The 13866-nt window shown below is 42.6% G+C and overlaps 1 protein-coding gene across 7 annotated transcripts in view; it reads right to left on the bottom strand.

The window, feature by feature from the left end:
* The window catches only part of LOC143981749 (uncharacterized), a 70642-nt gene that overhangs the window by 22302 nt on the left and 34474 nt on the right, over positions 1-13866 (bottom strand). For 5 of the 7 annotated variants that reach the window (XM_077479817.1, XM_077479818.1, XM_077479823.1 and 2 more), the window contains 3 exons: positions 12854-12997; positions 11215-11358; positions 2075-2218 (listed from right to left, as the gene is read on the bottom strand). In XM_077479817.1, coding sequence (XP_077335943.1) covers positions 2075-2218; positions 11215-11358; positions 12854-12997 — 432 coding nt within the window. The remainder of the gene's footprint in view (positions 1-2074; positions 2219-11214; positions 11359-12853; positions 12998-13866) is intronic. The other 2 variants (XM_077479819.1, XM_077479820.1) reach the window with 1 other exon arrangement.

Below are 13866 nucleotides of genomic sequence, written 5' to 3'. Positions count from 1 at the left end.
ATAATAAGAGTGGTGTACCAAGTTTACTCTACCATATGCCTTTCAGGTGTGAATGTAAGGCTATTGTCCCCTTTTATATGGCCCACTGACACCTCATTGGACCTCTTGGTGGGCTCTGAGGACCATTTAGAACCTTGATCACTTTTGGGGTGAGAGCACGCCCATCAAACAATCTGTATATCATTATATTTTGTCATTTGTAAATGTGATAGATCCTTTGGGGTCTTTGTGTTTACCAATGTCTTCTTTCTTTCCTACTCTCCTTTTCTCTTATTTTATTTGGATTTATTAAAATTTGTAATTTATTTATTTCAGTGACATTGTATTAAGGTCCTACAAAAGCTCCAGAAGAAGGCATGGTTGTGGTGAAACATGTTTTGGCAACCAACTTTGGCGTTGTGACCGCATGATTCTTTCGTGCTTTAGTTTTAAATATTATTGTCTTTTATAACCATGCTTGTTTAAATAAAATTATGAAATTATAATTAAAATTATGTAATATTAATTTGATTGGGAGCTTTGAGGTGCAAAAAAATCTAATTTTTGTTTCTTGGTACTTTTTGAATATATTTAGGGGAGGTGGTGCTTGTAAAGAATTCTCTGGCCTTTAGTATCAAATTTACTTGAGAACTGTTGTTGAATTCTTTCAATACAAGTTCCATTGCACCTGGCTGTGTGAATTATTGTCTCTGCACCACACTGCACCCCACCTACAAGCTGGGAATGTGGCCTAAACATTTTAATTTAAAGAATCAATCTACATACATTAGATCATTGGAGCAGTTAAGAAGTGACACTATATGGTTCTATAGGTAGACAAGCTTAGTTCCAAAATTCTAGTGCACAGGTTTACCTATAATACATATATTTTCAATGTCCTCAAAAGGCCATCTAGATTATAAGTTCAGTCATACATTGCTGAAGCTGCTTTTATGAAAAGACAACCTCAAAACATGTCTTCTTGTTAAGACCTGAAGACCAGTTTGAATAATTTTGATCTAAACCAACCATTCTCAGCTAGGTTTTCTTGGAACTTTAGGGTTCCTCAGAGGGTGCTAAGGGTTCCTTGAGCAGTGACAGAAAAGGGAGTCTTTCCACTGACCATCACTATTAGGGGGTATTGTCAGTGTCAGATTTATAAGGGGGGCAAAAGGGCCTCAATGCTAGAAAGGGCCCCAGACTTTCCTTATAGCAAATATAATAATTATAAAATTACTTTTTTTTGTTATTAATAAAGTGTATGTGGGTTTCAGGATACTGAACAGTTAAGCCTGACTTCCAAGGCAAAGAAAGAGATTAGGGCTTTTGGCAGATGTTTTACATCTTGTTTATGAGAGACAAGTGTGTGGATCATGGGAAAAGTTAGAAAAATGTTGGAAAGTGGCAAGCAACAGCCTCGATCCCATCATGTTGGAGTGAAGTTAATGACCAGCAACTCACTCTCCCGGTTGACCCTGTTGGGGTTGGCCCATTCACCACCCTCCTGCTTGCCACTCTTCAACAGACGAACTTAAATAACCAATAGAAAATTGTCAGCAGTTTTGGGTATTATGGCTGGTGCTGATTGTCAGAGTACAATTGCTGCAGTAGGAATGTTGTCCATCCATACAAGAGATCAAATACAAAATCTAACTGTATATGGTCAGCTTAATGGTCCTCTTCACCCCTCCCAAGGCCTCCTGCTCTCTAGATTCCTTATTGCCCCCTCCCCATGCTAGTCTCCAGGACTTCTTCAGAGCCTCTCCTATACTGATTGAACTTCCTAATTCGGTCTCTGGTTCTCCTATTATGTCCATCTTTAGGCGAAAATTTGCCTTTTCAGGGAAGCCCATCCTGCCTCAAAATGTAATTATACTTTCTCCATCACTCATTCCCCCACAGTTATTACCCTTTTGTATCACTTGTTCTCCCTTTTAAGTTGTAAGATCTCACAACCAGATCCCACCTAATCCTCCTGTCCTGTATTGTAATGTAACTGTGTTATTTTGTAAAGTGCTGCGGAAACAGTTGGTGCTAAATAAACCCTGCAAATAAATAATATTAATGTAAATGATAGCATAGAAAAGACCCTTACTGTAGCCATTGGGGTAGAAGCACCATTTGACCCCGGAAATGGAAGAGTTGAAGCAGCATCTTCTGGAATGGCATTCTTTGGAACTAATTCCTGGATATCCGCAGTCTGTTCTGTCAGCCGGACTCACTGAGCACTGAGCCTTACCTATGAAGAATAATTTAAGATATTATTTTTTTTTTTTTAATTTCATAATCTTTATTCATTTTCAACATACTTTTACATAATAAAAGCAAAAAAAGCATTCTCTATAGCATGTGTAGCACTTATTTCACCTTTACAAATACAGTAATACTTTAGTGAGTAATAGAAAAACCTTTAGAAAACATTCCTATCCATGATGTGTCAATATTTCTTCTATCTAACCCCTCTTTTCGCTCCTTGCTCATATAATCCTCCTTCCCCTCCTACTTCCTCTCTCTCTACCCAGCTTTCACCTCTCCCATACCTCATTCTGGGTATCTCATTCTATCCAGCCAGGGTTTCCACATCTTTTTAAATTCTTTAAAATTTCCTCTTCTCAAATATATCACCCTCTCTTTCCATATTGTCTCCATAGTTGCTGTCTGCCAGTCCACTACTGAAGGAGCATTTTTTGCTTGCCACCTTTGAGCTAACAATCTTCTCGCCTGAAACAAACATCTCAGTATTGCTTTATTGGTATGTCGCGATCTCCCTATTGCTTCACCCAGGCCCAGCACACATATCCTTGGATCCCCTCTGATCGTTACTCCAAATGTTTCATTCAAGGTGATAACAATCTCTGACCAGTAACGAAACAATTTTGGGCATCGCCAGAACATGTGAGCTAGGTCTCCAGACTCTTGACATCTAGGGCACCTATCATCTGCTCTACGTCCAAAACTGAACAGTCTTTTTGGTGTATAATAGGCCCTATGCAGCAGCATTAAGTGTGACATCTTCTGGGCGGGCGAAACTGAGATTGAGTAACCATCCTCCAATATTTTCCTCCACTGTTCATCCGTGAATGTTCCCAACTCCTCCTCCCATTTCCTTCTGCATTTAAACCCTTCTGGGCTTCCTATACTTCCTTCACATATGACTGGATATACATCCGCTATAAATCCTTTTGTCCTCACTGGGGCCTTTAATCTGGTAAAAATAGGGGAGCTATTCCACACAGGACCTTGCCTATTAAATTGTTTCCCTAGGGCGTGTCTGATTTGAAGGTATTTATAAAATGATTGTTTGGGTATATCAAACTCTGATCTTAAAGCACTAAATGTTTTTAATATTTTCCCTGTATATAACTGGGCCAACCTATCTATCCCTTTAACTTCCCAATCTTTATATACCCCTATTTCTTCCATTTCCTGCAGGTTTCGGTTGTCCCACAATGGGGTGTACTGAGTTAAGCCTCCCAGGCCTTTAATCGCCTTAACTGCCTTCCACACCTTTACTACTAGTTTTATTGTGGGTATTTTTTTTTTGGGAAATGAATTTGCCTCCAGAGCTTCTACCATATTCTTATGGGGTGTCTCCGTTAATATTAAGGCCTTATTAATTCCTCCACCCATCTCCTCGCTCATGTCCAGGTGTTGTAATTGCGCAGCTAAAAAATAGCTCCTTGGATGTGGAACTGCCATTCCACCTTTTCTTGTAGGTAATTGCAAGGTTTGTAGAGCTATCCTGGATACTCCCCCTTTCCATATAAGTTCTCGGAATAGTACCTCTATTTTCCTAAACCACATTATGTCTACCCAAATCGGTGAGTTATGTAACACATACAACAACTGAGGCATCCATACCATTTTAATCAAGTTACATCTCCCTGCATTCGATAATGGGAGTCTTTTCCAGATTTCGATTTTCTTCTTGAATTTAGCTATTATTGGAACCAAATTATCATTTATATATTTATTAGGATCTTTTTGTATGTGTATCCCCAGGTATTTCATGCGCTCCACAACTTCCAGCTGCGCGCCTGTCCCTGGGCTTTGGGCCCTACTTTTATCCAATGGCATAAGAACTGATTTTTCCCAGTTTATCTCCAGGCCAGAGAACCTCCCGAAATCTGAAATAAGTTTCATCCCTTGTCTGAGGGACTGCTCTGTGTCCCCCAGAAAGAGGAGAATATCGTCCGCATATAGCGCTATCCTCTCTTCCCTCGTCCTCCTTTGAAAACCGACCATATTCCTACTGGATCTAATTGCAATAGCTAATGGTTCTATTGCTAGGGCGAAGATCAGGGGTGACAAAGGGCACCCCTGTCTTGTCCCCCTCTCTAGAAAAATCCTATCTGAATATTCATTATTGACCCTAATTCTAGCACTAGGGCCGTTATACAGAGTTTTTACCCATGCAATAAGATTAGGGCCAAACCCAAATTCCCTCAGTACCCGCCAGATATAGGGCCATTCTAAACTATCGAAGGCTTTGATTACATCTAAAGCCATTATTGCCTTATTGCCATCATTCTCTATAGGTACCTGCATATTAAGATATAGTCTTCTTATATTTGTGCTTGTAGTTCTGCCCGGGATGAAACCTGTTTGGTCGGGATGTATCAGCCTGGAAATAATTTTATTCAATCTAATGGCTAATACTTTGGCTAATATTTTAGCATCCGCACAGAGAAGGGAAATGGGTCGATAGGACTGTGTTTCCAATGGGTCCTTCCCCTCCTTGTGTAAGACTATTATTGTTGCCTCAGTCATTGAAGTTGGCAATCTCCCCTCTTTTTTTGCCCAGTTAAATACTTTCAGGAGCTCTGGAAGCAATATTTTACTGTAATATTTATAGGTTTCCAAAGGAAGACCATCTGGCCCTGAGGATTTCTTATTGGCCATTGCTGCTACTGCGCACTGGATTTCCTCAATTGTTAATGGGGCTTCCATTATCTCATTCTCCTCCTTTGTTAGGGAAGGCATTTTGATATTCGAAAAGAACCTATCCATATCCTCGCCAACCTCTGTCCCCCGTGAAGAATACAGTTTGGCATAGAATACCCTAAAGGTATCAGTAATCACTGAGCTCTGTGCTGATATTTCTCCTTTCTCAGTCCTTATTACTGGGACAGTGGATGGCGAGGAGTTACTTCTTACAATCTGTGCCAACATCTTTCCTACTTTTTCCCCTTCCCCATATTCCACTTGTTTCTGGAACAGTTTTTTATTCTCTATTTTCCTAATAACCACTGCCTTGTGTTCCCGTTGTTTCTCTAACCATGTTTTTTTTTTCTCTGGGGTGGGGTTTTCTATATAGGCTCTCTCTGCTATTACTAGATCCCTTTCAACCCTATCCTCCCATTCATTAGATGTTTTCTTAACATTCGCTACCTGTTGGATAAGAATACCCCTAAGATAGGCCTTCAATGCATCCCATATTACTCCAATCTCTGCAGACCCGCTGTTAAACTCCACAAACTCTGCCACACTAAACAGCACCCTCTCGGGGTCCCCAATTAACTCAAACCACACTGGATTCATATTCCATACTCTTGGGGGCTTTATCCCTCCTAGATTTACCGAAACTGTCACTAGCGAGTGATCTGACACCCCTCTAGGTTGATAAACTATTTCCTTTACTACACGGCTTGCCTCCTCATTCCCAAGGACTAAATCTATCCTTGAGAGTGAGGAGTATGAGCTTGAGAAACATGAATATTGTAACTGGTCCGGGTTACGCTTTCTCCATATATCAGACAGGCCCCCCTCCAGCAAAAATCGAGACAGCCGAGTCTCAGCCTCCGTTTGCATATATATTCCTGGTGGAAACCTATCCTGGCTTTTATTTATAACCTCATTAAAGTCTCCCATTACTATAACAGGAATCCCCGATTTGTCCGCTATAAATTCCATCAAATAATATAAAACTTCCATTTTAAATGGGGGAGGAATGTAAACATTTGCAAAAACATACTCCTGATTTTCAATTACACAGTGTAAAAAGATAAACCGCCCTTCTTTATCTATATTGATCTGCCGACAGGAGAACGCCACCTCTCTCCTTACCAACACGGCCACTCCCCTCGAGTAAGAGGTGTGGACTGAATGGTACTGGACTTGAAATTTCCTACTCTGAGTTTTTAATATAGTTTCTTTACTTAGGTGTGTCTCCTGTAGGCAGATCAATCCTACTCCACACTTTTCCAAGGTGTCGAACACTACTGCTCTTTTTACAGAGGCTCCCAGCCCTCGGACATTCCAAGAGCCAATATTCAAAACTCTGGACTGCATAACTCTAGGAAGTGTGGAAAAAGAAAAAAGAAGAGCGAGAAAAGAGTAACACCTGAAGGCTCAAAATTAACATTTAAATTGCTTGAATTCCCTGACGTTGAGCAGAAATAATCCCTGCTTCTCCCTCTATAGTTCATGCCGAAGAGGCGAATGCAATGGGGGGATGTAAAAAGAAAAGTGCAATCCCACTTAGTGAGTACTTTAATAAAGCTATACCATCTTTTATACTCCCTAGTGTCAACCCTTCTCAGTCTCCTCTTGTGAGCGTGAGATCCAAACCTTCTATCTACACACACCATTACCCCGTATTTACTCATTACTTTTAAATTAACATCTATGACTGTGCTAATATTACCTATTTCCTTTTCCTGGATTTTGTATGCTTCCATCTTCCCTGTTCCCTCCCCCCTACCCTCTCCATACCTATCTAGGTTACCCCTAGGGGTTTTTACCGTGACCACTACACTCCCACACATACCCTCATGCTCCCCCCTCCCCACTCCTTCTCTCATGCTTCCATCCCCACCCACCTCCCACTCCCCCCCAATACTCAACAACCCCCCCTTTTGACCCTCCCCTTCCTCAAGCATAAATTCTTACTATATTGTGTGCCATTCTCTGCACCCTGACTTTAGTGTGTCATCTACCCTTACTTCATTTACAGTGCACCCATTACATCCCCCCTTCGCTAATCTTCCCCTCTCCCGATAAAAGAGGGAGGGGAAAGGAGAAAAAAAACAAAAAAAAACAAAAGAAAAAGAAAGGATAAATGAAGTGAAAAGGGGGTCATACACATGCATATATAAAAAAGAAAAACACATCATTTCTTCAATAACTGATCTCCCTTCTCCTGCATCCATGCTTCTACCCTTGCAGGCGTATCAAAAAATAAAGTCTCTCCCAATGCTACTACCCGTAACCTTGACGGATAGAGCAGAGCATATGTAATGTCCAATTTCTGGAGTCTACGCTTGACTTCTATAAACTCCGCTCTGCGCTTCTGCAAATCAGGGGAAAAGTCAGAGTAAAACGAGATTTTAGCGCCCTTGTAGCTGACACTCCCCATCTCCCTGGCCCTCCGAAGCAAAACAACCTTATCCCGGAAGTTCAAAAATTTGATTAGTACAGATCTAGGCTGACCCCCCCGATGCATAATTCTAGGCGGAACTCTATGTGCCCTTTCAATAGCAAATTGTTGGGAGAAAGACTCTCTGCCAAACACTTCAACAAGCCATTTTTCCAGAAACTCAGCTGTGTCAGAGCCTTCACACTTCTCGGGGAGGCCTACCAGTCTTATATTGTCCCTGCGGAGTCTGTTTTCCAATTCATCCAGTTTCCCTTCATATTTGCCCATCTGTATTTTTAAATCTTTGACCTCTTGATTTAATGGATACACCTCATCTTCAATCTGAGAAATTCTACCTTCTGCTGCTGTTAATCTGTCAACCGTTAACTGAAGTTCCTGCCGTATAAAGGCCAGCTCTTCTTTAATACTTCTTGTTTGATCGCATAGCTCCAATAATGATTGTTTGCAAACGTTAACAGCCCCAAGGACCTCCTTCAGCGTCGGCTCTTCTTCACCATTTATTGGGTGTACCAGCATGGGATCTGACTCTGATCTTCCAATTGCACCCGCGTTTTTGTTATTTATTTGTTTTACGCCTGTTTGTGACAGTTGCCCTTGACTCTTTCTGTCCGTTGGAGGTTTTACTAGACTCCCCTGTCCCCCCTTGGTTGGCGTATTATCGGGAGTATGAGCATGGGCATATTTTTCCAACTTGGCCGCAGCAGCTATCCCAGCTGTTGTTGCAGTGAACTGGGGGTCTTTTTCTTTATCTTTTTCTTTGGCGGATCTCAAAGATTGCGCCCCCACATTTTCCTGCCTGGCATGCTCCTCCCCCCTCCTCCTTGCAGACATCGTTCAGATCCGTAAGTGTCCCCGGGAAGAAAAAAAAAAAAAAAAAAACAATAACGTTTTTTGAAGGGGGGTAATTTCCCTAGGCCAAGGCAAAAAAAAAAAAAAAAAAAAAAAAAAAAAAAAAAAAAAAAAAGGGGAGGAGAGGTCGGCTTCAGCTACTCCGCAGTCGGTCCAGAACTTTAAACATGAGTGGATTTGATTTGAACTAATTTCTTAAAGGGAAAGCAGCAGCAGGAGCTATTTTTTCCAGTATATGTATTTGTATATTTCTTTCTTACTGCAACACTTTCCCCAAGGATAATACAGCGTTCACAACAACTCCCCTCTTATTTCTCCTTTAAATCAACTCAACCGGGGCAATGATGGGGGGGATCTGGCTTGAAATAAAACGTCTCTCCACAGTCACTGCATAACAATATATAATATATCTATGCCTTTAAATTTCTTCGCTGGGTTTAGCTGGCTTTTACCTGGAAGTGGCTGTGCCTCCTCCCCAGTCTCAGTGATGTGGCTCCTCTCTCGAGCGGATCTCACGGGATTTCACCTCCAGGGGCTGAGCTGAGAGATCTCCCCTCCGTTCACCCTCCTCCACACACCGCCGGTGCTCAAAAGATCCCACCGCTCCGCCACACTCTGCCTCTCCCGACCGTCAGCAACCACTGCTGGGCACCACAGGTCTCCCCAGCACACCGAGCCAGAGCCTTCTCCATTAGGGAGATCAAACGGGGATGTCACAGGCGCAGCTGATACCAGCTCCCGTCAGCGTGCAGTGAGAGCACACATCTCTCTCACACTCACTCCTCACACACCGCCGCCATCACCATCCGGTCACGCCCCCCACGTAAGATATTATTTTTGAAATAGAAATTAATAATGTTTACAGGCTGCACAAAGTTTTTAGGTGCTTATAAAGAACTAATTTTTCTTACCACACAGACAGAGTGCACTTTTTGCTCCTTTGACCTGCCCTGGCGTTTTTTGCCACTTATGAGGAACTATGGGGAAATCTTCCAAATGTGTAACTTAAAGAATAAGTTCTCTTTTAGGCAATGTGCGCTTTTTCTTTTTGCTCTGACCTAAATGATCCCACCCTCACTCAGATGAGATTCATGAGAGTGCATGGAGGCAGGTGCCTAATTGGTATAATGTTTTTCCTGCTAAGTGGCATCTTTGTAAGTGCACCTTTAAGTCTTGGTTGGTGCATGTAGAGGGACAATATGTGTTGTGACATGGTTCCCCCTGTATGTGTGTCACTTCCTAATAAATAGGGCATAACATAATAGGGAACTGGTGGATGGTGTACTATGTAATCTGTTTCACTATCTGCATGTTCCTCCAACAGGGCGCATGTCCCTCCAGCTATCTTAATACTGCAGAGTGGCTCCTAGGGGGTGAGGTTCAGGGGGCTACAGCTGGCCTGAGCTGCTCATACGTTGACTTCAGAGTTTGTTTACATTCCGTTGTGAAATGCTCCCTCTCCTGGCTGCACCTGCACATTACAGACCCTTGGACTTTGGGAAAATCTCCTTGCTGGGACACAAAAGTAGAATTAGCCCCATGGAGGTGGGATTGTAATGTGCAGGCATGACTAGGGAGCCTTTTCCTGCTGCTCCCTAGCTCCTTTATCACCTACTCCTATGCTCATGACAAATGCAAGGCCTCTCCCTTCCTCTGGAAGTCCCTACCCAATCTCTCTGGCTATATACTACTCCACTAGTTAGGCTGTTGTGGAAATTTTTATTAATGTATGTTGTCAGACGTCCCCCAGTGTCAGTTTTTCTGTGATACGCTTATGCGAGTGTATTCGCACATACAGACGTTGGTGGAAGACCATTGGCTGCAGAAACCTTCCCATGGACATGGCATATCTGTTTTCTCTTTTAGTGATGATCGTTTATTTCTCACCAAGAGACTGGCCACCTCATGGTGATTGCATTAACGCACCTAGCAAACGGATCTGCGCACATGGGAACAATAGCATAACCATACAAAAATCATGGCCCTCTGAGTCATGATCGAGTATGGCTTGCGTCATTGGTAGCAGTGGGAGTGTGCACCCAATCATGTTCAGAGCCATGTAAGTAGTGTTCAAATTGTGATACACAGTGTCTCAAAGGAAGCTGGCCGCATGGCTCTGCACATGACCATCATCACACGTCACTATTGGAATTCTATTTGAATATATATATGTGTGTGATTGGTTCTTTTGAAAGAATACAAGTGTCCCTTGTTATTCATGTTTACAGTATAAATAAAAGCAACTGATCTTTCTAGGGAGGATTTTGCTAAGCTCAACGTGATACCAGCATCTGTCTGTGTTACTTGGAGATAAACAAGCGCGCTTTCCCAGCATTATACAAGAGTGCTATGATTGTGATTATTAGCGCATCAAATTATTTGCTTATAGGAGAAGTTTTAATTAATCCACAACAAGGCGATCTCTGAAAACTCACTTCTTAAAGGAGAAGTATGGGTTTGGGTTTTTTTCCCCATTATACTTACCTAGGTGGATGCAGCATTGGTTCGATGCTGCGTCTGTCCCCCGGCGTCTCTGCACTGAGAACCGAGCCATCGAACACAGCCAATGGCTCGGTTCTCTCGGCTCCCTGAGCAGAGAGCTGGTGACTGTCAATCAGCAGCTCTCCAGCTCTGCTCCTCCACCCTTACTGGAGTGCTGAGCTGTGGAAGGGCGAGGATTGGCCATCTTAGTGGCTCAGTTAGACAGCCATCAGTCCAGGCACCTGGTGGATCCAGACTCCCAGAGTTGGGATGACACGGTGCCTAGACTGATCTGTGTGACGTCTCTCTGCTGAAAACGGGTCACAGGAGTGCAAAACGGATTGCACTCCTGTGACCCCATAGGAGAAGTCCAGCTAAACAAGCCCTGGCTGGACTTCTCCTTTAACTGAAGCCTATCCTGTCTCAGAGCTGAATTGACAAATTTACCCCCCCCCCCCCCCCAGTTATTATACCTTTGTATCACGTGTCCTTTGTTTTTAGATTGTAAGTACAAAAATAACCCTTACTGTAGTCATTGGGGTAGAAGCACCATTTGACCCCGGGAATAGAAGGGTCAAAGCAGCATCCTTTGGAATGGCATTTTTCAGAACTAATTCCTGGATATCCGCAGTCTGTTCTTTCAGCCGGACTCACCGAGCACTGGGCCTTATCTATTAGGAATGATTAAAAATATTATTTTTGAAATAGCAATTAATAATGTTTACAGGCTGCACGTACTGTAAAAGTTGTCAGGTGCTTATGAAGAACTAATGTTTCTAACCACACATAACTCAAAAAGTAAGTGCACCTTCATACATAGTGCACTTCTTTCCTGACCTAAACAATCTAACCCTCACTGAGATAATATCTAATGAGCGTAGACCCCGGTGTTTGTTTACATTCAGCAATGAAAGGCTCCCTCTTCTGGCCCTGCCAGCGCATTATGGACCCTTATGCCCATACACACGGTCAGACTTTCCGACGGAAAATGTACGATCGGTCTATGTTGTCAGAAAATCCGATCATGTGTGGGCTCCATCTGACTTTTTCCGTCAGAATTTCCGGCACACAAAGTTTGAGATCTGTATCTAAAATTTTCCAACAACAAAATCCGATACTTTAAATTCCGATCGTGTGTATACAAGTCTGACGAACAAAGTGTCACGCATGCTCAGAATAAATTACGAGACGAAAGCTATTGGCTACTGCCCTCTTTATAGTCCCGTCGTACGTGTTGTACGTCACCTCATTCTGAGCAATCAGATTTTCCAACAACTTTGTGGGACTGTGTGTATGCAAGACAAGTTTGGGCCAAAAGCCGTTGGAAAAAATCCCACAGATTTTGTCGTCGGAATGTCCAGGGCATTAGACTTTTATGGGACAGTCTCCTAGCTTGGAGATGGAGGTAGAAAATCCCCTAGAGGTGAGGCTGTAATGTGTAGACTCAACCAAGAATGGGAGCCTTTCACCGTTAAATGTAAGCAATGGAGTCCATAGCTATTGAACTTTGGCAAGTATTGTAGGATTGTTAAGGTCAGGGGAGAGCCAAAAAAAATAAGTGCACCACAGTAATTGTTGAAAGCTGAAGTCCAGGCAAACAGTTAAACGTATAGATGAAACACTTCCAAGTGGGTGTGAACAGGTCTGGCCCCTTTCTTCGCCAATCACTGGAAGGCGAAGAAGGAGTGGCTAGCGCAGATGGGAGACACACTAGAAAAATATATATACCAACAAAGGGGGCGCCCACAAAAATTTGATTAACTATGGTTGCCCTGGCTAGATACCCCTGGTATTTCACTTATAGACTTGGTGATGGATAGACTGCTGCTTTAAACCATCTAGATGTCCCGAAAGTTTAAACAAATACAGTTAGGGGCGAGTTGACTCACGGTCCAGTGGTAGACTTGGTGGGTGGCGGTGCGAGCGGGAGTTACCTGGGGGCAACGGCAGATTGAATTTACTTTGAGTGTTTTCTTAAAACTGTGAATACTGGTTGTAATCCTCAACCGTATGTGAACGGCTTCTATGAGGATTGGTGTCTTATTGCTGGATTATCTTGGAAAAAGTGTAATGTTTTTCTTGTTTATGTTGTAATAAAAACATTTTTGATAAAAAAAAAAAAAATAATAATAAAAATGGAAATGATAGCATAGGAAAAACCCTTACTGTAGCCCTGGGCGTAGAAGCACCATTTGACCCCGGGAATAGATGAGTTGAAGCAGCATCCTCTAGAATGACATTCTTCTGAACTAATTCCTGGATATCCGCAGTCTGTTCTGTCCTCCGGATTTACCAAGCACTGAGCCTTATCTATGAGTTAAAATTTAAAATATTATTTTTGAAATAGAAATTAATAATGTTTACAGATAGCACATAAAAGGTTTGTGTGCTTAAGAGGAACAATTAAAAAATATTTCCACCAAATGTGTGACTTAATAAATAAGTGTGTTTTTAAACACACTTACAGGGCACCGGATTCCAATGGTGGGGGTGTGTTTTTTTTGAAGCGCATAATTAGAGCCAGAGGCTCCGATAGACTTCGAAAAAAGGATTGTGTGACAATAGCGAATTAATATTTGCTATTGCCACACTGATCCTCCTCCCAGCCAATCAGGAAGCAGGTCTTGAGACCTGTTATCCGATTGATTGAAAGGACAGACGATCCTATTGGACGCCCTAGAAGGAGGAGGGAGGAGCCGCGCCATGATGCAGAAGAGGAGAGGACAAAGGAGCCGGCAACCCACCTGTAGGAGCCCGCTGCCCGCCCACAACCCAACTGCTGCCCGCCACTCGTAGGATGGGGTAGGTGTGTCGGTGGGGGGATGTTGCCGCCAAAGAGAAGAGAGAATCATGAAATATAATAATGTGCTGTTATTAAGTAGCACAAAGAACTGTAAGCGGGGAGTGAAGCTATATTTCACCCTCCGGGTTAAGAAGAAAAGTTCATTCACATTTAACTCTGTAAAGACAGATGTCTGGCTGGTAACAAATGTAACCTGTATTAACCTTGACGTTATTAGTAAGTTATTGTGCTGAAGGGACAGAAGACGTATCAGCCACTGTCATCTAACAGTGGGTGCGGTGATGGTGGCAGATGACAGAGGTCTTGGTAGTGACAGAACAGGTGATACTTCATGTTCCCCACTTTGTGGCTGGGTCTCCATATTTGAGCAGTACAA

The sequence above is a fragment of the Lithobates pipiens genome, unplaced genomic scaffold (genome assembly GCF_037356315.1).
Source record: "Lithobates pipiens isolate NorthernLeopardFrog02 unplaced genomic scaffold, aLitPip1_a1.2 Scaffold_16, whole genome shotgun sequence".
Lineage (NCBI taxonomy): Eukaryota > Metazoa > Chordata > Amphibia > Anura > Ranidae > Lithobates > Lithobates pipiens.
The sequence above is the reverse complement of the archived record's forward strand: the minus strand, read 5'-3'. Positions and strand labels throughout refer to the sequence as shown.